Here is a 16,574-nt window from a genome sequence, read left to right as displayed (position 1 = left end):
GTGTGTGTGTGTGTGTGTGTGTGTGTGTGTGTAAATGTAATGTATAGGTGAATTAGATATAGGATTATATAGGTATGCTACTAAACTGTTAACTATTAATAACTCTGAATGTGCTTTTGTTCTCCTTTGTTAGAGATGTGATGCTTATAATTTGTATATCAGCAGATTGATGAGAGGTACAGACAGACTGCTCAGCTTCCTGTTTCCTGTGTGACAGGTTATATTGTTGCTACTCATGAGCCAAAATGGAGGCACAGCATCACTTGTTTATCTTCAGCATTTAATGTAAATCATATTAATATGTAGAGTGTTTTATCTATCTAGAAGCAAAGTTCTGTTTCAATGCATAAAATAAAAACCCTGCGACACATTGTTGTTACCGTCTTTTCCGTACATCATGCTGACTCCACGTCAGAACAAACAACATCATTTAGGAAGTTACAACATCATTGATCAAGATGTGTGAGAAGGAGAAGTTCACTAAGACTGTCACAGCGGAGCAGACACCCTCCTAACAGCTCTCATACAGGACTGCAGCAGCACTTTAAACATTTGTTCAGGATGAACAGAGATCCACAGGAGGAAATTGGTAATTAAAAATACTCTGTTTATGTGTCTGTGTGTAAGATATTATGTCCTTTATTTTAATGTGCCAGGATGTTGTCTACATTTGTGTTTGATGTTTATCTTTCAGAGGAAATCGAGGAAGAAGCAACAGCTGACTATGTTAATGTACCAGCATGCACTGTGGAAAAAGTGGCAGCTCGTCCAGGTACATTTCACACATTTAATATTGTTAAACATGAGATTTATTCATCAAAAATGTTTTTCATTTTTTTCCTGTAGCACTTTGAATGTTTTATACAACTAGTAGATCCTCACAGACAATTTGATTGGTCAAATAGACATTAAGATCGTGCTCCAATCAGCATGACAGCACACCCAGAGCCGTTTGAGTACACCACGCACATCACTTAAAATATTACTCAGCCATTTCTATATCAACATTACAGAGTTGAATTAAAAAATAGTTTCTGAAATATTTGTATTCATGTAAATCAGTATCTAAATCTATCCATGGAAAAAAATCTTTTTTTCAGCAGATATCTTAGTTATAACAGGATAGAACTAGCAAAGCAGTTTGGTGGTAATTATTCAGTTTGGGAAATGCCACGGTCTCTACAAAGCTAACGTTAGCTTAAGTTGACGGGCTGACTAAACACGTATGGACTAGAAATCGTCTCTGTTGCTTTTCTTTTTTATTTTGAGAGTGATTTGCCCCACAATATGAATACAGTTTGATTATAACTTTTATTTTGTTGGTAACCGTTGTTGTATAATCTCAATATTACACTAGGGTTTAATATAACATCAAATTATTGGCACGACAGTGATGCGACTAGGACCGAGGTGCTTGCACCGAGATTCGTAAGCCAATGATGACATTAAATCAAATCCTGGAGTGTAAGGCTATGATCACACTGGCCGTCTTTTTTTAAACTGCCAGCGTTTTTTTTCTAGCTCGCTCCACCACTTTGTTTTTAGCTAACGTTAGCACCACCCTCTCTCTCTCTCCCTCTCTCTCTCTCTCTCTCTCTCTCTCTCCTCTATCTTTCTCTCTCTCCCTCTCTCTCTCTCTCTCTCTCTCTCTCTCTCTCTCTCCCTCTCTCTCTCTCTCTGTTCTCTGTTCTTTCTCTAGCTCGCTCCACCACTTTGTTTTATCTAAGTTAGCACCTCTCTGTCTCTCTGTTCTTTCTCTAGCTCCAAGATGCCAAGTGTGAAAATAGCCTAATACTGCTTAATTCAAAGCACCTTTCTGACCGCTACTAGAAATCATTCCTACCACAGGCAATACAACTTGTTAACACATCATCACTGAGTGTTACATAAACATCATAATCAGGGTTCAATATTAACTTTTTTGTCAACTAGCCAAATGGATTAGTGATGTTCAAATGTAATCAGCGACTCAGTAGACTAACATTGTTTTTATTGGCTGGTGAGTGAAGCTAATCTACCAGCCACTTGCATATTTTACCAGCACGTGTAGGCCTATATTATTTTTTTATTTTTTATTTAACCAGGTAGGCCTTTGAGTACGGCGACCTGGCCAAGAAAAGCATAAGCGTGCAAGACAACATACAGTTTCACATTCAATACAATACAAAAATACAGAATATAATAGGCTACATAAAGTACAGATTAAGTAAGGCATTACAAAGCCAGCCCAAAGTGAGGTGTAAGTAAGTCGATGGATATGCGAAAGTGATACGGTAATAACACAGTATGCATGAATAGACAGTCTATATCACAGCTGAGATGTAGTAAAGAGTCAAAATACAGTTAGTGTAAATTGTGGTCTAGTTAGTGATGTAGATCAGTTATAACGCAATATATGTGAATAGGCAGAATATATAAATGCTGAAATGTAGCGAAGAGTCAAAATACAGTCATTAAAAAGTGTGTCCTGAAAGTGATGTAGATCAGTAATAACACAATATACATGAATAGACAGACTATATAAATGCTGAAATGTAGTAAAGTCAGTATACAGTTAGTGCAGATTGTGGTCTAGATAGTGATGTAGATCAGTAGATGGAAAAAATTGAATGACAACAAAGGTGGGAAGAATAACAGTTGAGCATGCCAGGGCAGATGAATATAGCAAAAGAGCGTAAACAGATATGATATGATATGATATGATAGCAGTGCAGGTGAAGATGTGCATCTGAGCAAATATGCATGGGGCATGACAGAGATAATGGAATAGGTGTGCAAAACAGTGCATAAATGATGGAGAACAGTTAGCACGTACAGTGATCGGACAGGAGCTCACCACTATTCACCACTTGTATATATGTTTGTACATTCTTTCTTTTTTGAATAGTTGTTCTTGTATTCCATCCTATTTATTATTTCTTGTCTTATCTTCTTATATTTTGCTGCTGTAGCACTGAAATTTCCCAATTTGGGATCAATAGAGTCTAATCATCTAATCTCTGACTGATTAATCAGCATCATTAAGTAAACTGAGTTCTTATTTCTCTCTCAGACCAGAGGTTTCGCTGCTTCTCTCAGTCTTTTCCACTGATAGCAGTGTGTTGGCTGATACTGTTAGTCATCATGGGCCTCCGTATCTACTGTGAGTACCACTGTCTTAGCTTGTTGTTGTTAGTCTTTATTTAAAGGACAGGTTCATATTTTATCAAGTCTGTCAGATGCCCATATGTTCATAGAAACAGGTTTTGCTCGGTGTAATCCTTCCTCCTTTTCATACTGGCTCTGTGCAAACATGTATTCCAAAGTTTATCTGAAGCTAATATGAGGCTTCAGCAGTCTGAGTTAGAGAAATCAAGTGTGTATCATCTAAAGTTACAACCTTTATAGTACCAAGTTCACTCTTTGTGTTTTCCCAGACAGGATTTCTGAAGCAGAGTGATAACAACACAAAGATATTTAAAGATAAAAACATATTTTGACAAACTTAGACGACTGAAGTAGGACTGTGGACTTTGTCCCCATCTTTTAAATTAGAAGTGCATTAGTAAAAGATCTGTTATTCTCTAGTATGAACAGGAGGAATGATCAGAGCAAGAAAACTCAGTTTTAATGTTCATAAGAACACCTGACTATTGTTTTAAGATAGATTTGAATCCATCCTGTAATGTCTTTTATTATAATGTAAATGTGTCATAATTGATCAAAAACAAAATGTCCCTACCACTATGATTAAGAAGCTCTTTTTCATTTTGCAGTTGCTACATTAAGTCATGGCAGTGATGTAAGTGAGCTGATGGCTGCCAATCGCAACCTGACAAACCTCAACGACAAACTCAGCGTCTTAGAAAACCAGATCACAGACCTGACTGCAGTAAACCAGGAGCTGGAGACACTAAACCAGGAGCTGGAGACACTAAACCAGGATCTGGAGACACTAAACCAGGATCTGGAGACGGAGAGGAAGAACTCAAGAGGACAAATACAAAACATCAGTCGAGCTCAGTGGAGCATTGATCAATACTGTCCCGAAGTAAAGAAAGGTGTGTTCAGATCCCAATAATAATAATAATAATAACCAATAATAATAATATCACAATGCAGTAATGTTGTGTATTGGTTCGTCTCTGTAGTTTCAGAGAGACGGTGTCAACCTTGTCAGAAGGGCTGGAGACTCTTCAAGTCCAGCTGCTATCTGACTAATAACGATCGTTCTGATCAGAAAACCTGGGAAGAATCTCGAGAAGACTGCAGAGGACGGAGTTCAGATTTGGTTGTTGTACATAGTCGAGGTGAACAGGTAATGAGAAAACTGTGGGAATTTTTATGACACAATTATGAAATAAAATGTATTTTCTCTAAATGTGAACACCCTGTGAGTCTGTAGATCAGTGTATTAAAGTATAGTGTTTAAATCTGTGATAAATTTTCTCTCTTGTCAGAATGTACTCCATCGTTACAGTGGTAGATCCTGGATTGGCCTGAGAGCAGAAGGAGGGAGATGGAAGTGGATCAATGGAAGTGATCTGACTGAAAGGTAAGAGACACATTCCTAAATACTTTGAATTATAAAATCTATCAGCCTTGATCTAAACATCATGTTCTTCCCTCAGCTACTGGATACCAACACCACCAACACCTGCTACTGACGGTCAGTGTGTAGTTTCTTCCCAAGACAACAAACAGAAAACGTACAGTTGGACATCAGAGAGCTGTGCTGAGAGAAGGCGATGGATCTGCAAAAAGAAGGCTTTATCTGTTTAAACACTGCAGTCAGACTTGAGAAGGTTACTGGATACTCTGCATGATAATATCAACTGGCTTCATAAATATCAAACTGGGAAGAGCTCTACTTCACAATTTTATTTAGTTTACTGTATAAAAAAGAGAAAACAAATATTTACAATTACTTTTAAAGCTGTGTGAGTGTGTGTGTGTGTGTGTCTGTGTGTGTGAATGTAATCTTTAGGTAAATTAGATATTGTATTATATAGGCATGCTACTAAACTGTTAACTATTAATAACTCTGAATGTGCTTTTGTTCTCCTTTGTTAGAGATGTGATGCTTATAATTTGTATATCAGCAGATTGATGAGAGGTACAGACAGACTGCTCAGCTTCCTGTTTCCTGTGTAACAGGTTGTATTGTTGCTACTCATGAGCCAAAATGGAGGCTTGTTTAATCTATCTAGAAGCAAAGTCCTGTTCATTACATTGAATAAAAACACTGCGACACATTGTTGTTGTCGTCTTTTCTGTACATCATGCTGACTCCACGTCAGAACAAACAACATCATTCAGGAAGTTACAACATCATTGATCAAGATGTGTGAGAAGGAGAAGTTCACTAAAAAGTACCTGGTACCTGCTAACAGGTACTTTTTTTAGTACCACCTCAGTCGAGGTCCTGAGTGAGCTGAGGCGATACCAAAAGGTGACGTGAAAGCGACAGACGGGGGTGTCCTGAACAAACCCGCCATTTTTAAATAATTTAGCCAGCTGTGTTTTTTTTTTTTTTTGCTGCCTCCACCTTCATTTGAAACTAAATGTGTCTTCTGGCTGTGGCAGCAACACACACCTTCCACGTTCTGTGTGTGTATCCCGTTAGGTCACGGCAGTTTCCTGCGGCTGCGCTATGACGACCAGCTGCACTCGCCTCACGCATGAGGCGGTACTAAATCTGCAATGGAAAAAGGAGGACGGGGCACCGCGGCTGAGTCGAGTCGAGCAGAGCTGGTACTAGCAGTGGAGAAACGCCATAAGACTGTCACCGTGGAGCAGACGCTCTCATCCAGGACTGCAGCAGGACTTTAAACATTTGTTCAGGATGAAGAGAATAAACACTAGATATAGCTGGTAATCAACATATCCAATAGTGGAAGAAGTATTCAGATCCTTTACTTCATTAGAAATACTAATACCACACTGTAAAAATACTCTGTTACAAGTTAAAGTCCTGCATTGGAAATGTTACTTCAGTAAAAGTCTGTAAGTATCATGAGGAAAATGTAAAAATCCTTCCACTGTAGAAAGTGTAAAGGATCCAAACAGTTTAAAGGTCCCATGGCATGAAAATGTCACTTTATGAGCATTTTTAACATTAATATGAGTTCCCCCAGCCTGCCTATGGCCCCCCAGTAGCTAGAAATGGTGATAGGTGTAAACCGAGCCCTGGGTATCCTGCTCTGACTTTGAGAAAATGAAAGCTCAGATGGACCAATCTGGAATCTTCCCTTTATGATGTCATAAGGGGAAAGGTTACCTCCCCTTTCTCTGCTTTGCCCGCCCAGAGAATTTGGCCCACCCATGAGAGAGAGAGACATCATGGCTTTCAAACGAGCAAAGTGGCAGTTGGTCAAGGCCACACCCCCACCTTCCACCTTGCCCCCCCTCTCTCCTCCTCATTTGCATTTAAAGCTACAGACAAAGAAATGGCACATCCTAAGGAAAGCTCATTGTGGAACTGGCTTTAGTGGCTGTAATTCTGCACCAAGGCTGAATGTCAGGATACTTCAAATACAGTATTAGGGGACCACTAATGCCTATATAAAAGTGACTTCAGATACAGTATTAGGGGACCACTAAGGTCTATATAAAAGAGACTTCAGATACAGTATTAGGGGACCACTAAGGTCTATATAAAAGAGACTTCAGATACAGTATTAGGGGACCACTAAGGGCTATATAAAAGAGACTTCAGATACAGTATTAGGGGACCACTAAGGCCTATATAAAAGAGACTTCAGATACAGTATTAGGGGACCACTAAGGTCTATATAAAAGCATCCAAAGAGCACCATGTCATGGGACCTTTAATGGTCTAAACATTTCAGCTGGACTTGTAGGCCGTTATATTGTTGGCTACTTTCATTTAGAATTAAAATACTGTTGCACGACTAAAACAACCTTTGAACGCACAAAAGTTCCACCAAAACAAGTTCCTTCCCGAGGCTATTTTTCAGAGGCACCGTGGCTCCGTCCGGAGCTTAGCACCGCCCAAGACGATTGTGATTGGTTTAAAGAAATGCCAATAAACCAGAGAATGTTTTTCGCCCATCCCAGAATGCTGTGTGGACTAGCCAGACCCTCCTCCGCCAGACCCTCCTCCGCAGCACTGTGGAGGAAGGTCTGGCAATGCGAGACTAGCTGAGAGTAGAGACGTCCATAGTAGGAATAGGAACAACACGAAGGAGGCAAAGTAAGTAGTGTGTGCGTTTCTTTCTACTCAACAGCCTGGACATCAACATCATCTACAGATACTTTACGGTAAAGAAGAGAAAGTAAAAACGCATTTTCACTCAGTCGCACTGAGAGTGTTGAGTCTGGAGTAGAGGAGAGGAGACAACAGGAAGATGGGATGGAGAGAAACAGAGAGGGGAAGAAAAAGAAAACAAGGAGGTAGTTACATTTTTAAAAAAGGAAAGTGAGAAAAAGATGAAATGGGAAGAGGAGATGACGTGATGAGATAGAAGACGAGTGGAGAGATGGAGCACAAGCTTAGGAAAGAAGCCGAAAGAAGGAAATAAAGACTATAAGTAGAATATGAGGTGGAGAGGAGGCGACAGATTGAGACTCAGAAAGATAAAAGAGAAGAAAGAAAAGTTGTTGAAGAGGAAAGGAGACGATAGATGAAAGATGGAGCTTCAAGACGGCATAGAGGAGAGGAGGAAGAGGAGTGGGAGACAAGGAGGGGAGGAAGAGAAGGGAAGAAGAAAGGATGAGTGGGAGGAGAAGGTGAAACGCTAAATGTTATAAACCCTCCTCTGAACAAAAAGAGAGGAGCACCGGCAGGCAAACCACACACAAAAGAAGAAGCTGCAGGGTGTGTATGTGTGTGTGTGTGTGCGTGTGTGCGTGTGTGCGTGTGTGCGTGTGTGTGTGTGTGTGTGTGTGTGTGTGTGTGTGTGTGTGTGTGTGTGTGATGCAAGCCTGCCGGGCTCTGCTGTAATCGAGGCCGGATGGACATCGGGGCTGAAAGTTGCAGCAACCCTGCAGGCTGTGATGTATAACACACACACACACACACACACACACACACACACACACACACACACACACACACACTCGATGTTACTTTCTTTCTTCACTCTTTCACCATGTTGAGGGTTTTTTGGTTCACTGTTCTCATGAAGCATTCGTACATACAGTATATCTCTGAAAGTAAAGTACTGTAATTGGTATGTATTTCATGTATTTATTACTGCCAGCAGCACGTTGACTTCTGCTGTATGAGACAAATGAAGATCCTCGTAGGGAGGAGGTCGGGGGGGATGTTTGGCTCCTAAAACACAGGGCTTTCAAGCCGGGGAGCAGAGTTCATGTCCTGGAAGAAGTTAAGGAGAAAACACAAGACTTTCACCCAGGAAACAGGTGTTCATGTCCCAGGAGTACTACTTAAAGGGGAACTATGCCGTTTTTTTAGCTCAATTTACCTTAACTGAATAGTTTTGGAGTCATTAGAATGGTTATATGACTTTTTTCCGAGTTGAATGGTGGTCGTCTCGCTCCCCCTAGCGCCTGTGAGCAGAAAAACCACCCTTGCAACTTTGGGCCGGCGAGCCGCTGGCCTCAGCATCAGGAAGTATGGCGTGATATCAGGTCTCGCCATGTAACGAATTGCTTCACGGCACTGCACACATACGCCTATTCAGGAACAGGCTAACAAGGCAGCGATGGAGTTTTTCACACTATCATCATGGCTGAGCCGGCAAAAAAGAAGCAGAAAGCTAGGAAAGCATTGTCGGAGGAACAGAGAAAGAGGAAACGGCAGACTGACTGAGGGAGGAGTCAGACACAAGTAAACATAGGAGCTGCCAAATATCTATTCTGAAGCTGTAGGGGGAGCTCTATAGAGAAACCTGCCAGCAAAAAGCCAGAAAACAGCGAATAAATGGCCAAAACTGCATAGCGCCCCTTTAAGGGGACCGGTGTTTTAACCCAAACCACCATCTTCTTTCTAATCTTAACTAGTCGTTTTGGTGCCTAAACTTTACTGCTGTTGCAGCATGACGCTCACTTTTTGTCGGCTCCGATGGACTCACCCAGTCTTGTTTAGAAGAAAACATGACAAAACAAGGCTGATGGGAAATGTAGTCCTAGTTTAGAGAAACACGAACGCTCGTTGGTTTACAGCCCTTCTAGAGAACCCTCCCCCCAATCTGTGTGTTTTTAAATTTAATGTTCCAGCGAGGAAAAAAATTCCCAGCATCTTTTGTTTAACATTAATTCGCTCTCTCCGTTTCTCTCTCTGCCTTCTGCTAATCACGCCACCGGAGCCTTTGATCTGTCCGTTAACCCTCCGTTAACGGAACAATTAGTCAGCAGCCATTCAGGTGAGGATTGATCCGAGCCGCTCGGCGCCTACAAGGCTTTTAATGGATTTAATTAAACTGCCAGTGTGTGTGTGTGTGTGTGTGTGTGTGTGTGCGTGTGTGTGTGTGTGTGTGTGTGTGTGTGTGTGTGTGTGTGTGCAGGAGTGTTTGTTAACACCCAGAGGGGGATCAGAACAAAGTGAGACAGGCCTGAACATCAGGGTTGTCAGGGAAACGCAATTAAAATGTGGACATTCGTGTGACGCTTTGTTAAATCAGAGACACAGACTGAACGAGGGCAGAAACAGAAGCTGCCAATGTATTTTAAAATAATAATAAATGATGAAACACTGAATCAGTCGCGCATTGAATCTGGGTTAAATTTCCCTCAGCGCGGCAAACAGGCTCCTTACATTACAACAAGAGATCTGTGACAATAACGGAAGACGGTGATAATAACACATTTATATATATTTATTTATCAAAAAGTGAAGATACAGATAGCTGTATTTATCCCCGAAGGGCGATTCGGGTTTCTACAGTCCACCAAGACATCTACACATTCATGCCGCCTGTCATGAATGACAGCGGAGGCTCAATATAAAGGGAGACGGGAAAGTGCGAGATCCATAAATATGCAACTGCTGCGTTTGCACATAACGAATCAAGCTGTTCTCATGAACCATTCATTCATTATAGCTACACAAAAAGTAAAGCTCTGTAATTGTTGTGTATTCCACATATTTATTACTGTCAGCAGCACATTGACCGCTGCTGTATAAGAGCGTGAAGATCCACGTAGGGAGGAGGTCGGGGGGGGGGGGGGATGTTTCGGCTCCTTAAACCAACACACGGCGCTTGGTCAGGTGCCTTTGGCGTTTGTAATTGACGCAAAAAGTCTCCTTTTGTTCAAACAGTTAGGTTTAGGAAAAGAAAAACCAACAGTTGCAACCTGCGGCTCTGACAGAAAGCTGTCACACATCCAGCTGGACACACACCGAGCTCCCGCCATAAGTCAGAGGGCAGCTGAAGCCCCGCCCCCATCGATGTGTCAATCAACCAGCGCCGGGGCCAAAAGCCAACCAGCGTCTCCCAGGGAGATAATACGGAGAGATGACACGGGGAAGCCAGAGGGCGAAGGTTCAGTTCCCTCATACTTCAAACTGACAAAAAGGCACTTCGGGTCAAAACGTCAAACGCTTACCAAGATAGAAACATTTCCTCAATTAGAAAGTTAGAAATGTTGATCTTCAGAAAACCTCAGCAAACAAAGACAGAAAAAAACACAAACTTAGCTTTGCTTCTAAAGCATCCAGAGCTGCAAAGATTAATCGCCAACAACTTTGATAATCAATTCATCGGTTTGAGTCATTCTTTTAATAAAAACAAAAGTCAGACATTCTCTGATTCCAGCTTGTTAAATGTGAATATTGTTCTAGTTTCTTCTCTCCTCTGTGACAGTAAACTGAATATCTTTGAGTTGTGGACAAAACAAGACATTTGATGACGTCATCTTGGGCTTTTTGGGAAACACTGATCCACATTTTTCACCATTTTCTAACATTTAAAAGACCAAACAACTAATACATTCATCCAGAAAACAATAGACGAATTAATTGACAATAAAAAATAATCGTTAGTTGCCGCCCTTGAAGATGACCATCCAATCAAACCTGCACAGTCTCAGGCTACATCGTCACAACTACATTTCAAATATCTCTGTCTTAACAAGCACATACACACCGCTTTCAGAACTAATCTCTGTCCGTACCAACCCTCCTGATGTAGGATTATAAAATAGTAGTATTTAGTAGTAGTATTTCTTTTAGGAAAAGTTTGAAAAGAGAGAAATTCCAAAAGACAGCCTGACGAGCAATTAAAATGCTGTAACTGAAAAAAATGTGTGTGTGTGTTCATGTTTAAAAGGGTGAGAAAGACAATAAGGCGTATTAAGGACATTAAGGGCATGACAAACACACAACAAACACACACACATACACCCTCCATCAGAACAAGTGCTGCCTGCTGGGATCCCTAACCCGCGGGACCCCCGGACCCCCCCCCCTTTGCTCTGTCACCTCTATGGTTTCCAACTCTGTGGCCCCGCCCCCCTCAGATGAGATTGGCAGGTGGGGTTAAAGACCAACTGTTGGATGAGAGATAGGGCACAGCCGACCAAAGAGACACACTGACACGCTGACACCAACTGAATCTTAGGCCGCATTCAGACGGCCCACGTCGGCCAGACAGTCCGGCAGAAATGCCGGTCTTTCCATTCATTTTGAATGTGGGTAGTGCATTAAGGTTGCAGCTGGGTTTGCTGCAGGAGGGACACACAAAGAAAACGCAGCGGACCTGCTGCGAATACTTGAGACCGAGTCAACTTTTGGAAAAACGCAACCCCGCACTAGAAAACTTTTCACCGTAAAGTTACAGTAATAGCATCAATCCCTGCACTGTTCACTTTTGCACTACCACCATTGCACACACTCTACCATAGCACCTTATCATGGTCATTGCATCACATGGTCAGTCCATACCAGACCTTTGTAATCATTTCACAAATTGTTAACTCTTTAAATTCCTGTGAGTGATTCTTACGTATGTGAGATATATGTGTGGTATATGTGTGTATGTGTGTTTGTTGTGTTATGGTTGTTTAAGCTACTGGATGCCTAAAATTTCCCTCGGGATGAATAAAGTATCTATCTATCTATCTATAACTGGCAGCAACTACGGATTATTTACAGTATGCATACTGTTTTTAAATTAAGGTATTTTATTGTAAATATACATTGTTTCTTACTGTATTATTTTAATTTGCAGTAATATACTGGCTGCAGTGTAATTCCTGCCTTTTCCTTTATATTCCCAAGATGCATTGGTATTAACAGTAAATACCTAATTAGTAATCTGTATCATTCATAGATAGTGCTGTAAAATTATTTTCTCCCACAATGCATTGCCATTTACAGTATGATCCTTTATGACCATAAAACAGTAAGATACTGTGAGATTTTAGCTGTAAATTTACATCAAAGGTTTACAGTGCACGTCACGCTGCGGTGGCCAATCATGTAACTGCAGATCAGACTCTCAGTGTGTTTTGAGCTATGATTTGAGGCGGAGGAAACAGGAAACATCACTTCCTCTATCGCAGCCACAAGCACTGAACTGTGGGAGTTTGTACTGTATAACAGCTGAATGTTTCCTGCAACAACCAAGCACTCGCTATGTCTCGCTTGTTCTCTCTCTCCTGTGAAATGAAGCTGCCTTCAAGTGCACAGCAAAACTGGGTGGATGGATTCACTGTTTTGTCAAGAAATAGTTCCAACAGGTAACTTCCTAAAAAACTACATTTCTGTGTGTACATTATAACAATTCATTTAACTGACTATATGCAACTTCCAATTAACACTACACACACACTGATGGCACATGATTGGGAGCAATTCAGTGTTCAGTGTCTTGCCCAAGGACACTTTGACATGGGACCTCAGGGACAGGAATCGAACCACCGACCTTCCGATTGGTAGACGACACATTTAACAAACATGCTAATTTATGAGCTTACTCTGTATGTTCAAGTTCAAAGTTTTATTTTCATATGCAGTGTAAGGAAACCTGTTTCCATGCACAATGAAATTCTTCCTTTGCTGTCCACAAAACGCTAAACAATGTAAAATCTACAATATATACTAAAAATATACAAAATAGAACAATTTTACAAAATAAAACAATTTTAAAAGGCAGCAATGTGAAAGATGTGAAAGATAAAGTGACAGATATCTTTTCATCTCACTCCTGGAAAGAAATCAAAGACGTTTATTTTCCACTAAAAAAATCCATAAAAATTATTCAGTTGCTTCACTTTAAATCATCCTGTGTAATTCCCATAAAAGACCGGGCTGAAGTCATATTAATAGATTACACAAATGCATATTATTTATGTTCCCTGGACTGCGATTACTAATCCCATGCACCTCCTGCTGACTCACAGCTGCTGTTCACTTTAACAACAGTTGAACTAGATATAATCCTGTTCATATAATCCTGTTTATCTGCAGGATTGAACTAACAAAAGCTTTAACACCCGCAGCCTGTTACACTCGGTATTAAACTCTGTTTGCGTCCATCTGTTGTTAGACGAGCCTCAGGTCTCTGAAGCCTGCTGTACGAACTGACACTGAATCAGCCTTCGTGGGGCTCCACAGGGCTCCTCACTGGGCCCTCTTCCGGATTACCAAAACAGGCATCTGGTTGGATTTAAAGGCCAGCAGAGTGGACGAGGCTCAGCTGGTTATAAAACTATTAGATTAACGGTTTAATGAGACGGATTATTGGTTTCATTTCTGTTATTAATGCAAGCAGGGTAACACAACAAGGTTCGTTCAGACACAAATAGGTCTCCAACCTTTCTTCATCTAAGGGTTACTTTAAAATAATGAAAGTGGCCAAGAGCTACTTGCATTACATAGCTTACATTTATTTACATAACACACATAAGCTGAATGAAGCTACTGTTTGCTGAAATTGCAATACCCAAATCTTATGAAAAAACGTAACTTCACGTCAAAGTTCATGACTATTTTACACATCTTTTAGCCCACATAGTTAGCTACATCACTGAAAATATTCCCATCACGGTCCAAGAAAAAATTACCACTTTACACATCTATGGCCCACAAAGTTAGCTACCTCACTTTTAGTATCGGGGTAATTTTGTGTCTCAGTTTGTCAACCTATCCGCGAGCTACTGGACACCTGCTCACGAGCTACCGGTAGCTCGAGAGCTACTTGATGGAGATCCCTGCTCTCTAGAGCTACAAATAATAAAAATCAAGACTCTAGAAAGAGGGACTCTAGAGACTTGTGATGGGCATTGTGCATCTTTTAAAGACACAATTTGGGTTCCGCACAGATTTTTATTTATAAGGGCCATATTACACAAACTGCCTCCTTATATATGTACTCTACTGATGCCTACAACTATCGGTCACACGGACAAATTATGTACGACATTCCTCGAACCCGTACTAAAAGTTTTTGCTCCCTAATCTTGGAGTGAGCTACAGAGTCACGCTTAAACTACATTATTTTATTAGCATGGAAGTGTTGTAAAAAGTTGACTGTTTGTCCACTGTTTGTTCTTTTATGTGAAACTTTATGCTGCTGTCTCAGCCAGGACTCCCTTTTTCAAAGAGATTCTGCATCTCAATGGGAAATATTCTTTGTAAAATAAAAAAAAATAGACACAAAATTTGTCTATTAATTGAAAGATACTCAGATTAATCCATAATAAAAAAAATTAAAATAATTATCTGATCTCGCTGATACAGATATTGTTTCGATGTGAGGTGTGAATCATCGTGTCTGTCTTATCCACGTATGCTGCATCTTGAAAAGCACTTTCATGCACGGATACACACTTGTACGCTTTCATAAAGACACAGTTCAAAACAGTTCCCTTCAACATGAAGCCATCGTGTCTGTGTGGAGTAAACATGAACCCCTGCGCCTCTCCGTCTGCCCTTTTCAAACGTGGCTGCAGCTCACCGGGGGCCCTCGGCTGCAGAGAGAGGTCTCCACCTCGCTGCTGAAGGGGCCAATTAAGCCGACAGCGCGGGCTAAAGAGCGAGACAATGGGTCTATTCAGCGGCTCTGACAGGCGCCTTCCACTCAGAGCGTTGCGCCCTTTTGTCTCGCAGAGGGCCGAGGTGTCGATCTGTGGGTGTGTTTGGCTGTTTTTAGGGTGTTGTGGGTCCTCGGAGGCGAGCGGGAGCGCAGCCTTTGTGTTTGTTTGTGTTTTGGAGTGTTTGATTGACAGCAATTATGGGAGGGGTCAAAAGAGCCTGTGTGTGTGTATGTGTGTGAGAGAGACGCACAAAACACACAGGAACACACAGAAACACACAGAAACACAGATATAAAGACATAGCAAGCACACCAACAAAATGCAGAACACACACACATCCAGCAGGTGTGTTTGCAGACTAACGGAGAGTTTTAATAACCCTCAAACATTTGAGCGAAGTCCCACTCTGTTGTTTTATTCTGGGCTGAATCTCGCTGAGCCGTCTGTAATTAGAGAACTTCATTAGCACATGAAATGTGACGAGGGAGAGACGTCTTTGTTTGTAGCGTTTGGATCCGTTGATAAGAGAGAATAGGAGTCTAACTGTCAGTCCAGTGGGAGACCGTGGATCAAATATTGATGGAAGAAGGATGAAGGAAGGACAGAGGGAGGACAGAGGGAGGAGAGAGGGAGGATGGAGGGTGGATAGAGGGAGGATGGAGGGAGGAAAGAGGGAGGATGGAGGGAGGATGGAGGGAGGAGAGAGGGAGGATGGAGGAAGGATGGAGGGAGGACAGAGGGAGGATGGAGGGAGAACAGAGGGAGGATGGAGGGAGAACAGAGGGAGGATGGATGGAGGACAGAGGGAGGACAGAGGGAGGACGGAGGGAGAACGGAGGGAGGACAGAGGGAGGAGAGAGGGAGGACAGAGGGAGGACGGAGGGAGGACGGAGGGAGAAAAGAGGGAGGATGGAGGGAGGATGGAGGGAGGACAGAGGGAGGACAGAGGGAGGATGGAGGGAGGAGAGAGGGAGGACAGAGAGGGAGGACAAAGGGAGGATGGAGGGAGGATGGATGGAGGACAGAGGGAGAACAGAGGGAGAACAGAGGGAGGATGGAGGGAGGACAGAGGGAGGATGGAGGGAGGATGGAGGGAGGACAGAGGGAGGATGGAGGGAGGATGGATGGAGGACAGAGGGAGAACAGAGGGAGAACAGAGGGAGGATGGAGGGAGAACAGAGGGAGGACAGAAGGAGGACAGTGGGAGGATGGAGGGAGGATGGAGGGAGGACGGGAGGAGCCGGAGGGAGGAGAGAGGGAGAGCATAGGGAGGATGGAGGGAGAACGGAGGGAGGACAGAAGGAGGACAGTGGGAGGATGGAGGGAGGATGGAGGGAGGACGGAGGGAGGACAGAGGGAGGAGAAGAAAGTCAGAGCGGGCGAAGAGAAGCGGGACTTGTGGCCCTCTAATGAGGCGTGGAAATGTTATCAGTGACGGGACTAATTATTTCCTCCGCCTCGTTAGACGCAGCGCTAATCCTGTTAGCATGGAGGAAGAGAGGGATGGAGGGATGGAGGGATGAGTGAGGAGACGGAGGGCGGGATGGATGGAACAGAAACCGAGGGGAAGGAAAACACGGAAAGATGGATGAGAGAGAAATGAAATGAGAGGAGACAGAATGGGGTGGAGG

General features: G+C 42.3%; 2 protein-coding genes across 3 annotated transcripts in view; one reads left to right on the top strand and one right to left on the bottom strand.

Moving 5' to 3' along the window:
• Positions 1–16,574, top strand: part of LOC116064311 (CD209 antigen-like protein E) — a 114,107-nt gene that overhangs the window by 13,808 nt on the left and 83,725 nt on the right. The window contains exons 2-3 of one of the 2 annotated variants that reach the window (XM_036005925.1): positions 695–772; positions 3,053–3,142. In XM_036005925.1, coding sequence (XP_035861818.1) covers positions 695–772; positions 3,053–3,142 — 168 coding nt within the window. The remainder of the gene's footprint in view (positions 1–694; positions 773–3,052; positions 3,143–16,574) is intronic. The other variant, XM_036005924.1, reaches the window with a different exon arrangement.
• Positions 1–16,574, bottom strand: part of si:dkey-22o22.2 (neural-cadherin) — a 221,494-nt gene that overhangs the window by 169,572 nt on the left and 35,348 nt on the right. The gene's annotated exons all lie outside the window — the stretch shown is intronic.

The sequence above is a fragment of the Sander lucioperca genome, chromosome 10 (assembly GCF_008315115.2).
Source record: "Sander lucioperca isolate FBNREF2018 chromosome 10, SLUC_FBN_1.2, whole genome shotgun sequence".
In the NCBI taxonomy this organism is placed as follows: domain Eukaryota; kingdom Metazoa; phylum Chordata; class Actinopteri; order Perciformes; family Percidae; genus Sander; species Sander lucioperca.
This window is presented reverse-complemented; position numbering and strand designations above follow the sequence as displayed.